This window comes from Vombatus ursinus, unplaced genomic scaffold (genome assembly GCF_900497805.2).
Source record: "Vombatus ursinus unplaced genomic scaffold, bare-nosed wombat genome assembly UNPS02009205.1, whole genome shotgun sequence".
Taxonomy (NCBI): domain Eukaryota; kingdom Metazoa; phylum Chordata; class Mammalia; order Diprotodontia; family Vombatidae; genus Vombatus; species Vombatus ursinus.
In genome coordinates, this window is record NW_020948983.1 from 5,594,707 (window position 1) to 5,608,108 (window position 13,402).

The 13,402-nt window shown below is 34.5% G+C and overlaps 1 protein-coding gene across 4 annotated transcripts in view; it reads right to left on the reverse strand.

The window, feature by feature from the left end:
* Positions 1–13,402, reverse strand: part of ATRNL1 (attractin like 1) — a 1,209,934-nt gene that overhangs the window by 971,593 nt on the left and 224,939 nt on the right. For all 4 annotated transcript variants that reach the window (XM_027852049.1, XM_027852052.1, XM_027852050.1 and 1 more), the window contains 2 exons: positions 12,113–12,321; positions 10,021–10,139 (listed from right to left, as the gene is read on the reverse strand). In XM_027852049.1, the coding sequence (XP_027707850.1) occupies positions 10,021–10,139; positions 12,113–12,321 (328 nt within the window). The remainder of the gene's footprint in view (positions 1–10,020; positions 10,140–12,112; positions 12,322–13,402) is intronic.

A 13,402-nucleotide genomic window follows, 5' to 3' on the forward strand; every position in this document is an offset into this window, starting at 1 on the left:
CCCCTTATTTCACCAATGGGTTTGAAGCTTGTCAGTTACCCTCAACTGGTTTAGTCTGTCTACAGAGAAAGTTTTACCAGGGTGTGGCCCCTGTGCATGCTCCAGATTTTTGGAGTCAAAGGTGACAAATTACTTTGTCATGAAAACCCAGAGAGGAAAGGGAATCCAGGAGGTGGGTCTGGAAAGAAAATGAGTGATTAGGAGGGATGAGTAATGAGAAAAGTCCACAAAATTCAAAAACTAGATATTTTTGGTAAAGTTAGGGAAAGCAGTTTCAATTCAGTAATAACTACAAATGCCAGATTGCAAAGGGTTGGAAAGTTAGGCATAAAGCAACTAAGAAAATGGAAGCAAGAATCATAAATGTTTTTGTCTAGTTTAACCATGAATACCACTTCACCAGGGATATTAAGTAACTTATTAGTAATCCATATCATATATCTTTTATCTTTTTAATAGTAATGTTCCATAGAGCTTTTTGTTTTGCCTTACTAAGGTATATAATAAAGATATATTTAAAACATTCAATGGATCATTACAAAAATTCATCTGAATTATCTAGTAAACTTTAAATTGCCCGATAAAAATTACTAAAAATACCTAAACAAAATGTTAGAATATAAAACAGAATAATAGCATGTTACCAAAGTTTAACATATTCACTATCTAAGTACACTTTCAGCTCTTAATTAAGAAAAACATTGCTGTTCATAGTTGCTAATTGTTAGATACTGAACCAGTACGACTGCTGGCAGGACCAATATAATTAATGATGGAGAAAGCTGATTGTTCTTTTGAAACATATTTTGAAAAAAAAAAGAAAAAAAAAGAAACATATTTTGATGTTTTTTATTGGACCACTAAACCAGATGCCCATTAGTAAAAAGACTCCAAAAAATACCAGTTACATTTATATACTCAATATATATTGATATATATTGAATTGTAAATTCAAGATGAAAATTTCTGAGAGGCAAGCAGTATACTTAGACTATCATGGCTAAATACAGCACAGAATATGCAACTTGTCATTTTTAAAAAGTGGCAAAATCGCAAAATTATATATACTTGCACAGATTTTGCAGTAGAAGTCCAATAGACGTTTTTGTACCCATTAACATTTGATTTAGTTTAGTCATCAGACATACTGACAAAACAGCCTAAACAATACAACTGAATGAAATATAAAAAACGAGTACCTTCTGCTCTCTTATACTATCCCAAAGTAATTCTTCACTTATTAACATCATCAAAAACAAAATCCTGAAGCAAAAAGGCCACTTTATAAAATAAATCCTTGATAGTGTTTACATATATATGAACATATAATTTTAAGATTATAAAACATATGTGTATATAAATTTAATGGAAACTTCCGAGCAAAGTAACCTTGAGATTATCCAACAATGATTAAAGAGAAACCTGCTGGCAAAATTTTTCTAACACTGTTCCAAATTGCATTCCCTTATTCCCAATCCTTATTTTCTTTACCTCTAGTCTCCACATTGCTTGTTGGAAATTTCATTAACTGAATTTAAATAAAAGTCTAAAAGTTAATTTGTACTTTAAAAATGCTGTTAAGTTACATTAAAGTTATAATTTGAAGAGAAGTGAAAAACCTAAGTTATAACATGTATGGTCTGAAACTATAAATACATATAAATCTACAAAATCAAAATGACCACATTATCATTCAAAATCTTCAACTTTGCTTTTTTCAAGTTCTGAATACTATTTTAGTATACAGTAAGAAAACTAAGAGATGGCCAAGTTACATCAGATAAAAGGAAGGAATAGTTTTCCCATTTTTCTCAGATAGTTCTCTCTTGACTACATTTTCTTTTACTTGTTCTCCTTCCAACAATCTTTACCTTGGGAAAAAATGCTTAATTCCTTTTGTTGATTACAAAAAAAAATGCAAATTAATTTTTCTCATTTGGTCAAATTGTGTAATGCTTGATTACTTTTTGGTGAGAAACTTTTTATTAATAGTATTTTATTTTCCCAATTATATGTCAAGACAATTTTAGCATTAATTTTTACAAGATTTTGAGTACCAGATTTTTCTCCCTGCCTTCCTCTCTTCCTAAAATGGAAGATAATTTGATATAGATTATACATGTGCTATCATATAAAACATATTTACATCATCACAGTTGTGAAAGAAGAAAGATCAAAAGTGAAAAAACATGAAAAAATAGAATGAAAAAATATACTTCAATCTGCATTCAGAGTCCATCAGTTCTGTATCTGGATATGGATAGCATTTTCCTTCTTGATTCCTTTGTGCTTGTCTTGAATCACTGTGTTGCTGAGAAGAGCTGAGTTATTCATAGTTGATCATCACACAATGTTGCTGACTGTGTACAATGTTTTCCTGGTTCTGCTCATTTCACTTTGTATCAGTTCGTACGTGTCTTTCTAGGTTTCTGAAATCTGCCCATTCCTCATTTCTTATTACACAATGGTATTCTGTTACATTCATATACCATAGTCTGTTCAGCCATTCCCCAATTGATTGGCATCCCTCAATTTCCAAGATTTTGCCACTATGAAAAGGGCTGCTATAACTATTTTTGCACATGCTTGTCCTTTTCCCTTTTTATGATTTCTTTGGTATCTCAGTTGTATTGCTGGATCAAAGGTTTGCAGTTCAGTTGCCCTTTGGGCATAGTTCCAAATTGCTCTCCAGAATGGTTGGATCAGTTCACAATTTCACCAACAGTGCATTAGTGTCCCAATTTTCCCACATCTTCTCCAATATTTATCATTTTTTCTTTTCTTTTGTTATATTAGCTAATCTAATAGGTGTAAGGTGGTACCTCAGAGTTGTTTTAATTTGAATTTCTCTAATCAAAAGTGATCTAGAGTACTTCTTCATATGCCTATATATAGCTCTGATTTCTTCATCAGAACACTGCCTGTTCATACCCTTTGACAATTTATTAACTGGGGAATCGCTTATATTTTTATAAATTTGATGCTGTTCTCTATATATTTGAGAAATGAGGTCTTTATCTGAGACATTTGCTATAAGATTTGTTTCCCAGGTTTGTGTTTTCCTTCTAATCTTGGTTGCATGGATTTTGTTTGTGCAAAAGTGTTTTTAATCTAATATAATCAAAAGTTATCTATTTTACATTTCACAATGTTCTCTATGTCTTTTGTTTGGTCATGAACCTGTAAATCATTTAACTTCTTTAAGAATTTAGATGCCATGTGCATATATGTTTAGTAGGGATATTACTTATTGTAATCAAGATGTAGTTTCCTTCCTTATCTCTTTTCATTAGGTCTATTTTTGCTTTTGCTTTGTCTGAGAACAGGATTGCTACCCCTATTTTTTTTACTTCAGCTGAAGAACAATAGATTCTGCTCTAGCCCCTTAACCTTTACTCTGTTTGTGTGTCTCTCTGCTTTAAGTGTGTTTCTTGTAAACCACATATTGTGGGATTCTGGTTTTTGATTCACTCTGCTATCTGCTTCCATTTTATAGGAGAGTTCATCCCACCACATTCAGATTTATGATTACTACCTGTGTATTATTCTTCATCCTATTCTTCCTCTTGTCTGTCCTTTTTATCCTTTCACCCTTTCCCTCCTTGCCAGTTTTGCTTCTGTCTACCACCTCCCCTGATCTACCCTCCCTTCTGTCAGCCTCCATTTCCCCCCCATTATTGTCAAGATATATTTCTATATTTAATTGATTGTATGCATGATTTCCTCTTTGAGCTAATACTGATAAGAGTAAGGTTCAAGTGATGCACCCATCCTCCCAACTTCCCCTCCACTGCAATATATCTTTCATGCCTCCTCATGTGAAATAATTTACCCCAATTCTAACTCTGCCTCTTTTCTGTACCCACTGTACTCCTCATCCCTTGATTTTTTATGTCATTCCCTCAAATTCACCTTATACCTGTACCCCCGTCTATGTATATTCCTTCTAGATGTACTATAAGTGATACAATTTTAAGAATTACAAGTATCATCTTCCTATATAGGGATGTAAATGTTTAGCTCTATTGAATCCCTTATGTTTTCTTTTCCTTTTTTACCTGTTTATGCTTCTCTTGGGTCTTGATAGTAGAGGTCAAATTTTTGGTTGAGTTCTGGTCTTTCCCTAATGAAAGCTTGAAATCATTTTATTTCATTGAATGACCATTTTTTCTTTTGATGTATTATACTTAATTTTGCCAGGTATGTGATTATTGCTTATAGTCCTAGCTCATTTGCCTTCAAGATTATCATGTTCCATCCACCTCCAATCCTTTAATATTGCAGTTGCCAAGTTCTGTGTAATCCTGATTGTGACTCCCTGATATTTGAATTGTTTCTTTCTAGCCACTTGTATTTTTTCCTTGACCTGATAATTCTGAAATTTGGCTGTAATGTTCTTTGGAGTTTTTATTTTGGGATCTCATTCCTGAGGTGATTAGTGGATCCTTTCAATACCTATTTTGCCCTCTGATTCCAGGATATCAGGGCAGTTTGATAATTTCTTGAAAGATGCTGTCCAGGTATTCCTTTTGACTATGGCTTTCAGGTAGTCCAATGATTGTCTCTCCTGGATCTATTTTCCATGTCAGTTGTTTTCCCATGAAGTATTTTACATTTTCTTCTATTTTTTCATTCTTTTGAATTGGTTTGATTGATTCTTGATGTCTCATAGAGTCAATAGCTTCCACTTACCCAATTCTAACTTTTAAAGAGTTATTTTCTTTAGTTAGTTTTTGTACTTCCTTTTCCATTTGGCCACTTCCACTTTCTAAGAAGTTGTTTTCTTTGGTGGATTTTTGTGTCTCTTTTTCCATTTGGATGATTCTACTTTTTAAGTAGTTGTTTTACTTTTCCAAGCTATTGACTCTTTTTTTCATAATTCTCTTGATTCACTCTCATTTATCTTCCCAATGTTTCTTCTACCTCTCTTATATGATTTTTAAGCTCCTTTTTGAGCTCTTCCATGAGTTCTTCCTGGACCTGGGACCACCTTTCATTTTCCTTTGGGGTTTTGCCATAGGTGTTTTGATATTGTTGTCCTCTTCTGAATTTATGTGTTGATCTTCCCTGTCACCATAATAACTTTATATGGTCAGATTCTTTTTTTGCTCATTTTTTGGCCTTTTTCCTTTCTCTTAAATTTGTGCCCTGCACCAGGGGTGGGAGGGGCACTGTCTTAGGCTTTTTGTGCCAGTAGCAGCATGCCCTGGCTGTTTACATGGTAGCACACTCATGTTGCCCTGAGGTCCACAGGGGACCCTCGTGTCTGACACTGAAGGGGTAGGGTGGAAGGTGACTGGTGTTGCTGGAGGCCATAGGGACCTGGTACCTTACCTGGTGCTGAACTGGGGTCCTAGTGCTAGTGTCTGGTATGTGCTGAGGCTAATGGGGTGTTTCTGCATTTCTTCGAGGCTACAACGAAGCATGTGGTGTCCTCTGGCAGCTGTCTGTTTGCCCAGGACTATGCTGAAACATGTGGCAGTTCCTGGAGCTAGAGTCTGCCAGTTTCCCTGCTATCCTGAGGCATGTGTGAGGGGGTCTTAGTGTTGGTGTTTGCCTGTTCCACCCCACTGGGGCTCAGGACCTCCTGCTGGTTTGCTAAGCTGAGTCTTCCTGCTGACTTGCTGGAATGCTTCCTGTTCTAAACTGTTCCCCTTTTACTCAAGTGAGACAGAGTTTTCTGGTCTTCTTCCAAGTTTCTTAGGCTAAAAAATTGTTCCACCTGATCTTTTTGCTGGTTCTGTTGTTCCAGGATTTGTTTGGGGGCACCATTTTATGGTTGTTTGGAGGGGAACATGTGAGGGTCACAGCAATTTATTTCTTACTCTACCATCTTGACTCCCAGAAGTCCTGCTTAATTATTTTTAACCCATAATAACAATAGCCGACACATATCATAATCTACAAAGTGTTTTATATAAATTGTAGTGAAAAGAGCATCAGATTAAGAGTCTGATGATCTGGTTTCAAATTTCTTGCTCTACAACCTAATATATATGTGATGTTAGGCAAGTAACTTCTCCCTGTATCTCAAGTTTTTCATTTGTAAAATGAAAGGTTTGGACTACATGACCTCTACGATTCTATGATCTCATTATATCTTAATGACATCATACTAAGGTGTGCACTACAGGTATTATCCCCATCATATGGGTGAAATCACCAGTTCAGCAGATTTTTGTCACTTGTCTATGGTCATAGAGTCAATAAACAGCATAGGTGGGGTTGAGGACTTGAACACCCATCCTTCTGATACACCATTTGGTACTCTTTGAACCATACTACACTATCCTTCCTATCCAATAAAACAATATTTTTATCTCTACACTAATTTGCACAGTGTTTTTTTAATTTTTGGCTCCTTCAAGATTATTGGCCTCTTCCAGTTTACATGGATGGATGATATTTTGAGAGTAGCCATATGGCCAAAGAAGAAATATCCTTTTTGCTGTTAATCACCCATTTACAATGTACTTCAAAAATTAAGAATGTTTATTATCATGTCATGAAGTTTAAAAAATTATAAATTTGTGTAAATAAGAACCATAATAGCATAATGTCATAACATCTTACATTCATTCAAGATTCTTGTCAGAGAAAGTGCTAGATACCATGTAAAATGCTATATAGATAGAATTAAAATCTATGAGTGTACAAGCTGTTAGTGGCTAAAATGGAATATATTCTAGGTTATATCAATAACTATTCAGTTAAAGAAGTGATCTTGCAATCACTTATAAGTGTTCCAATTCTATGTTCATGAACTCTAATACTCCTTATTTGATATTTACATTTTTTTCATTCTTTCTTTCCCCTAACCTTGTTTTTTATCCTCACTTTGACCTCTAATTTTTTCATGCCTTAGTTCTTTCCCAGGCTATATTCCCTATGATAGTTATTCTTCCCTCTCTTCTGTATCTTAATCCTTGAGTGAACCAACAACTCTACATTGTCCTCTACATATGGGAGTTCCTCACTCCTTTATCCTATCACTGATCATGTATTACCAAGTGCCAACCTTGGATTACTTGCTACCTTCACTCCTATTCAGATGTTTCTGAATGAAATTGAAGAAAGTGCAGCTATGATCTGGATCAGTGCTAACTAGGTCCACTAAAAATTTGAGTTACATAATCTCAACTAATTCCTTCTGTAGCAAGGTAATCCTTTTACTCCTCTTTAGTGAGTTCACTATCCTAATTGCCATAGCAGTTACATCAAATCTTTTCATCCCTCCTTAAATCTCCTATGCCACCTCCTCCCCTAGTAGTATATTGAAACCAGATGAAGGGGCTTGAAAGCTAATTGTTAAATTTTCAGTGTGAGCATGTACATCTCAGAAATTGGCAAACACTACAAATCACAGCTTAATTTAGTTTTTGGTGACTGTCTAGATTTAAGGTGACAAAGAAAATATGAATGAAAATTAAATGTGTAAAATAAAATAAAACTTTAAAAATATGCATTTTGGGGGAAATCAAACGGTAAATATTTATTGGCATTCCCCAGCCCTCCTTCAAACTTCTTAGCTGAGAATTCTACCTCTAATTCATTTAATAAATTGAAGCTAATCATCAAGAGATCCTTGATTCTCCTCTCCTTCACATTTCATATCACTCAGATGTTGCCAGTCAGGTAAACAAATATTTACTAAGCATCTACTGTGTGCCATCCACTGTGCTAAGTACTAGGGGTACAAAGAAAGCCAAGACAATCCCTGCTCTTACAGAGCTCACAATCTAGTGGCAGAGACAACCTGCAAACTATGTACAAACAAGCTACATACAAGATAAATTAGAAATTTATCTCACATGGAGAGGTAAATTTATCTCATATGAAGAGGTAAACTTTTTCTTTGCCAAGGTAAACTCTTCTATATGCACCTAAGATTCCATTCCACTCTATCTTCTCTAGCAGATTATCCCTTCCAACCTTACCGCTCTCTCAATTATCTTCAGTCTCCTTTTGTCTGCTGGTTACTTCCCTATGACCTCAAACAAATCCATATCTCTTCCATCCTTAAGAAATTCTCACTTGATCCCCAAATCCCTGCTTGTTATTGCCCTACATCTGTCCTCTCTTTTAAGGCTAAAGTCCTACTGAAAGCTATGAATAACTGGTGTCTCTAATTCCTCTCCTTTTCCTCTTTTCTACACCTTCTGAAGTCTGACTTGAAACCTCACCATTTAAATGAAATTGTTCTTTCAGAGATGTCAATGATCTCTTAATTGCCAGATATAATGATCTTTTTTTTTCAGTTCTCATACTTCTTGACCCCTCTCTAGCCTTTGTCACTTTAAATAATTCTGCTCTTCTCCTTGATACTCTCTTCTCTCAGGATTTTGATGACATTGCTCTTTTCAGATTCTCCTTCTATCTGTCTGACCACTCCTTCTCAGTCTCCTTTGCTGGATCTTCATTTATTTCACACTAAGCATGGGTGTCCTCCAGGGTTCTGTCCTGGGCCCTCTTCTCTTCTCCTATTCCATTTCTCTTGAAGATCTCATCAGCTCCCATGGATTCAATTATCATCTTTCTTCAGAGTATTCTCAGATCTACTAATGTACCTCTGACCTCTCTACCTCCAATCTCACATCTCTACTGCCAACTAGATATCTCAACTTGAATATCCCTCAACATGTCCAAAACTGAACTAGTTATCTTTCTCCCCAAATCTTCCTCTCTTCCTAACTTCCTTATTACTCCCACTCAGGCTTGTAATCTAGGTGTCAACCTCAACTTCTCTCTCTCTCTCTCCCTCTTCCTCTCTCTCTCTCAGCTTCTGTATCCAATCTATTGCCAAGTCCTATGGATTCTACATGTGCAACAAACCCTCATATTTGTTCCCCTCTCTCATCTGACACTTCCATTGCCATGGCACAGGCTTTTATCACCTCTTTCCTCAACTATCTCAATAGCCTAGATGTTGGTCTACTTGCCTCAAGCCTCTCCCGACTGTCATCCATCTTTCCACTCAGATATGAAAGTGATCATCTTAAAGTATATCTTTGACCATGTCACCACCCACTCAAAAACTCTAGCAGCTCTTTATTACTTCCAGTATCAAATATAAGATCCTTTGTTTGGCTTTTAAAGCCATTCATAACCTGCCCCCTCCTTTCCAGTGTTATACTTTATTCTTCTCCTTATATTTTATGATATAGTGAGACTTATCTGGTTGCTATTTCTCAAACATGATGTTCCATCTCCTAGTTCTATGCCTTTCACTGGATATCCCCCATGCATGGAATGCTTTCCCTTCTTGTTTTCCTGTCCTGGGTTCTTTCAAAATTCAGCTCAAGTTCCATATTTCTGCAAGAAGCCTTTTCTAGTCTCTTCCCTCCTACACATACCACTTGCTAGTATCCTTCCTCTGAGATTTTTATTTATTAATACAATTATGTATATTGTGTATATGTATATATATACTTATGTGTCTATATTTACATGTTGTCTGAACCTTCAATCTGTTATTGCCTTTCTTTGTATCCCTGGTGCTTAGCATAGTGCCTCACAAATAAGTCCTTAATAAATGCTTATTGACTGACAAATTGGGGAAAAGACTTATGAAACAAGCATGCCATATTTCCTGCTAGCTACCACTAAATCAAAACTTCTCAGTGACTTCACATTACAGTTTGAGAATGAGAGTCTACCTTAAATATTTTACAAGGGTTTTTCTCACACACAGTTACTATATTTGAACAAAAAATGCAAATAATCCTAGGAAGTGGAAACTTTCATAAATATTATTTTATGATAAATAATCTATCACTTGAAAATTATAATAAAATAAAACGAGGAAATAGTCAAAATCCTAGGAAAATAAGCTAAGTCAGAAAACTCTGGGTTTTTTTTTTAATTTTCATTCACTGAACTTACATTGTATATGAAGTGATAAAGTATATATTTCCATATATTCTTGATATATAATCTACCATTTTGGCACCTCTAAGTGTTGAACTAATGAAAATAAACCCGCAACATTGACTACATAGCCATGTACCCATAAATACTAACCATACTGCAGTTACTGTTTGCTGAAATGCACTTCTTGTCATCACACCACTGGCACCCATTTGTATTGGCAGTACAGCTGGCACAATCTGCATATCTGTAACATCTGTCATCAGTTGCAGCTGTACAAATGGGAGACAAAGCAAAACATCAAGATGAAAGATTAAATGTCACACTTTTGAATTCACAAATTTTTAACAGCTGCTTATTAGCAGCTGTTACTATTATTATTATTGTATTAGGAGGCACTTTTTAAAATCATAAATATGACCTTCAATCTAAAATGCAAGTTGTCCAGTATGAAGTTAATAATGTAATTTAAGAGTATCTACACAGTTTGAAACACTTAGCACATAAGCAACAATCTCTTTGAAGTTCAGGAATTTTCTGCTCTATCTAAAGGAAAATATCTTGATTCCTAACATAATTTTATAGCCATCAAACATATCCTATATTACTATTTATTCATAAATTTCAAAATAAGAGTCAATAATTTTTTGAGATCTAAGCTTTAAAATGTCAAAAGGATCACTATGCAAGAAAATAAAAAAATATGAGCACAAAACTTAATAAAAACCTTTTAAAATAAACAACCACACTGATTTGAACTTTAAATTTCATACATTGAAGCTCATCAAGTTGCCTCACCTATTCTACTTAATTCCTTCATCAAGGACTAAAGATTAATTAAAATCCATTTCTGGCCTACCTTCTGGGTAATGAACAGTTCTTAAGGCTTTTTATTTGATCGTGTATTTAAAAAGATGATGATTTTTTTAAAGAAAACTTTTTTGTTTTCAAAACACAGCATCAAACATGCAGATGTTTCTAAAAACTAATTCATGTTATCTTACCAATAATAAGCCTTCACCTCTTTTATTAATCTTTGATTTACTCCATATCCCATAGCTTGCTCCCTATCACATTTCCCACAACGGCTGTCTAAAACTTCTTCCTCTTTGCTCAGGACTCTAGTGTCTCCCTAATCTCCTCTTCCATCACAGAAAACCTCACCTACAAGTTTACTGTGAAAGTTATAGGTAATAATGAAGAGCTTCCTCATCTCCCCTTCTCTAGATCTCAAAACTATTTTCATCTTTGCCCATTCACTCCCTCCTCTGAGCCAGTTTAAAAGAATAAGCTAGTCTTTCTCCTTATCAAGACTAACTCCACCACTTATGCCCATAATCTAATCCCCTTCCATCTCTTTCAAGAGATTTCTGCATGGATTATTTCATCTTTACCTATGCACTATATCTTTCCATGCTGACTGCTAATATGGCCATGTATCCCCATCCTTAAAAAATGTTCCTGTGAACCTCCAACTTCTTCATAATATCATTCTTTATCCCTTTCTCATTCACTGCTATACTCCTAGAATGAGCAGTCTACACTCACTCTACTTAGTAGTTTTCCTACCACACATCAGTTTCTCATTCCCTTAAAGGTCATCAGTGACCTTTTATTCTTATATCTAATGGTCTTTTTTCAATTTTCATACTTATTAACCATTTTGTAGTATGTGACTTTGGTGACTACTTTTTCCTCTCTGGAATATTGTTTTTACCTAGTTCTTCTACATAACTATCTCCTCTTTCTCAGTCTCCTACACACACAGGCCATTTTACTAGACCAAAACAAAACTAAGAATGTTGTCAATGATTCTATAAGCAAAAGTGTTGTTTCATCCATCAGTCGTCAAAACATACCAACTTTGCAAATTAATATCCATCCTAGGAGACAGTTCAGAAAAAATGTCATTGAAATGCAAACTATGTCACAATAATTCTTAGAGGCAGAGAAAGAATGCACATTTTTAAAGCAATTAAAATTACACAGTAAAATACATTTTACATGTAAAATGCAAGGGGTATTTTAGTAAAAATGCATAATTCAGATAATTACATTGTTTAAAAATTTGCTGTGAGGTCAAACATTGAAGAATTCTAAATTTGCATTTGTAAAAAGTTATTTAATTAGATGCTTAAAAGTATTTCATATGTTTTCTGCTATTCAAAATGATGAAGCATCATTATAAAAATTTCCGTTACTGGTAGGGAAAAGGGAATTGAACTGGGAGAGGGAATTTCCTTACCAGTTTTGGGGGAGCATTTTGCTCTAAGAATATTATTGTGATGTCCACCTTCCCATGATTCACAGTAATTCTTGTTCCAAAGACATTTTATCCCCGGACCAGCATTTTTACAGAGTTCCTCATCTCTGAAAGCCTTGCAGTTTGGAGGCTTATACACTAAGATATCGTTAAGGAGGACACTAGAAAATCCCCCAAATATGTACATAGACCTATGAGGGAAAAAAAGAAAAAAGAAATCTTGGGGAAATAGCATTAGGGAAAACTCTTGTCCAATTTACCATATCTACATTTCTTTGCACAGTTCTCAAAGCATCAGAATTTCCTTTTGTTTCTTTTCTGATTTAAAATGCCATATGGTTCCCATAGCTAAGTACTTCAACACCTTCTAAGTAAAATGAGACATACTCCTCAAAGCTCACTGTAGTATAAGAAACCAACAAAACTGCAGTACTTTACAAATCAGTACCAAAGCATAAAAAAAGAAATAATAAAGATAATACAAGAAATAACACTTCTTTGGGAAAAAATTCAATACAATATTTTATTCAGTTGTTTGAGAGAATTTTAGGAAACAGTTTTGTCAGCTAGATGGTTAGAAAGCAAACTTTATACTTTCTTCTTTGAGAGTGTGGTATTACTAAGTAAAAATGGTGCTGAGAGCAAAGAAATAGAATAGAAATTAAATAAAGGTTATTTCCATTAAAGCATTCCCTTCTTTTCTTTAAGAAAGTAACGAAAATTTAAGCCACTTAAACCTCAAACTTATCTTCAATTCATAATGTCAATCTGCAGTTATGGTATTTCTGCAAAGTCCTCATTATATATATAAAATAACTCCAATTATTATGTATTATATAATTATATATACATATATAACTCCAATTGAGTTATATTATACAAGCCAGAGTAGTTGTCTTGAAAACATTGTGTTTTTAAATTTTTTTAATAAAAATAATTAATAAATAGTTAGGATTAGGAAAAACAGAGATTTTCCTTATAGATAGTAGCTCCTAGAATCAAATCTCTGGACTCAAATGCATGTAAGGACCCACACAATATGACTTCAACCTACCTTCCATGTCTTATCTCACATTATTCACTTTCATTTGTTCTATATTCTATGTTCTCATCCAACCAAACTACTAAATGTTGCCTTGCCATTCTGCCTCCTACTTTCATCAGTTTGCATGTGCTTTTCCTCATACCTGGAAAAGATTCCCTCTTCATATTCACCTCACAGAATCCTTATTTTTCCTTCATGAATCAGTTTAGGTGTCACCTTCTCAAAGA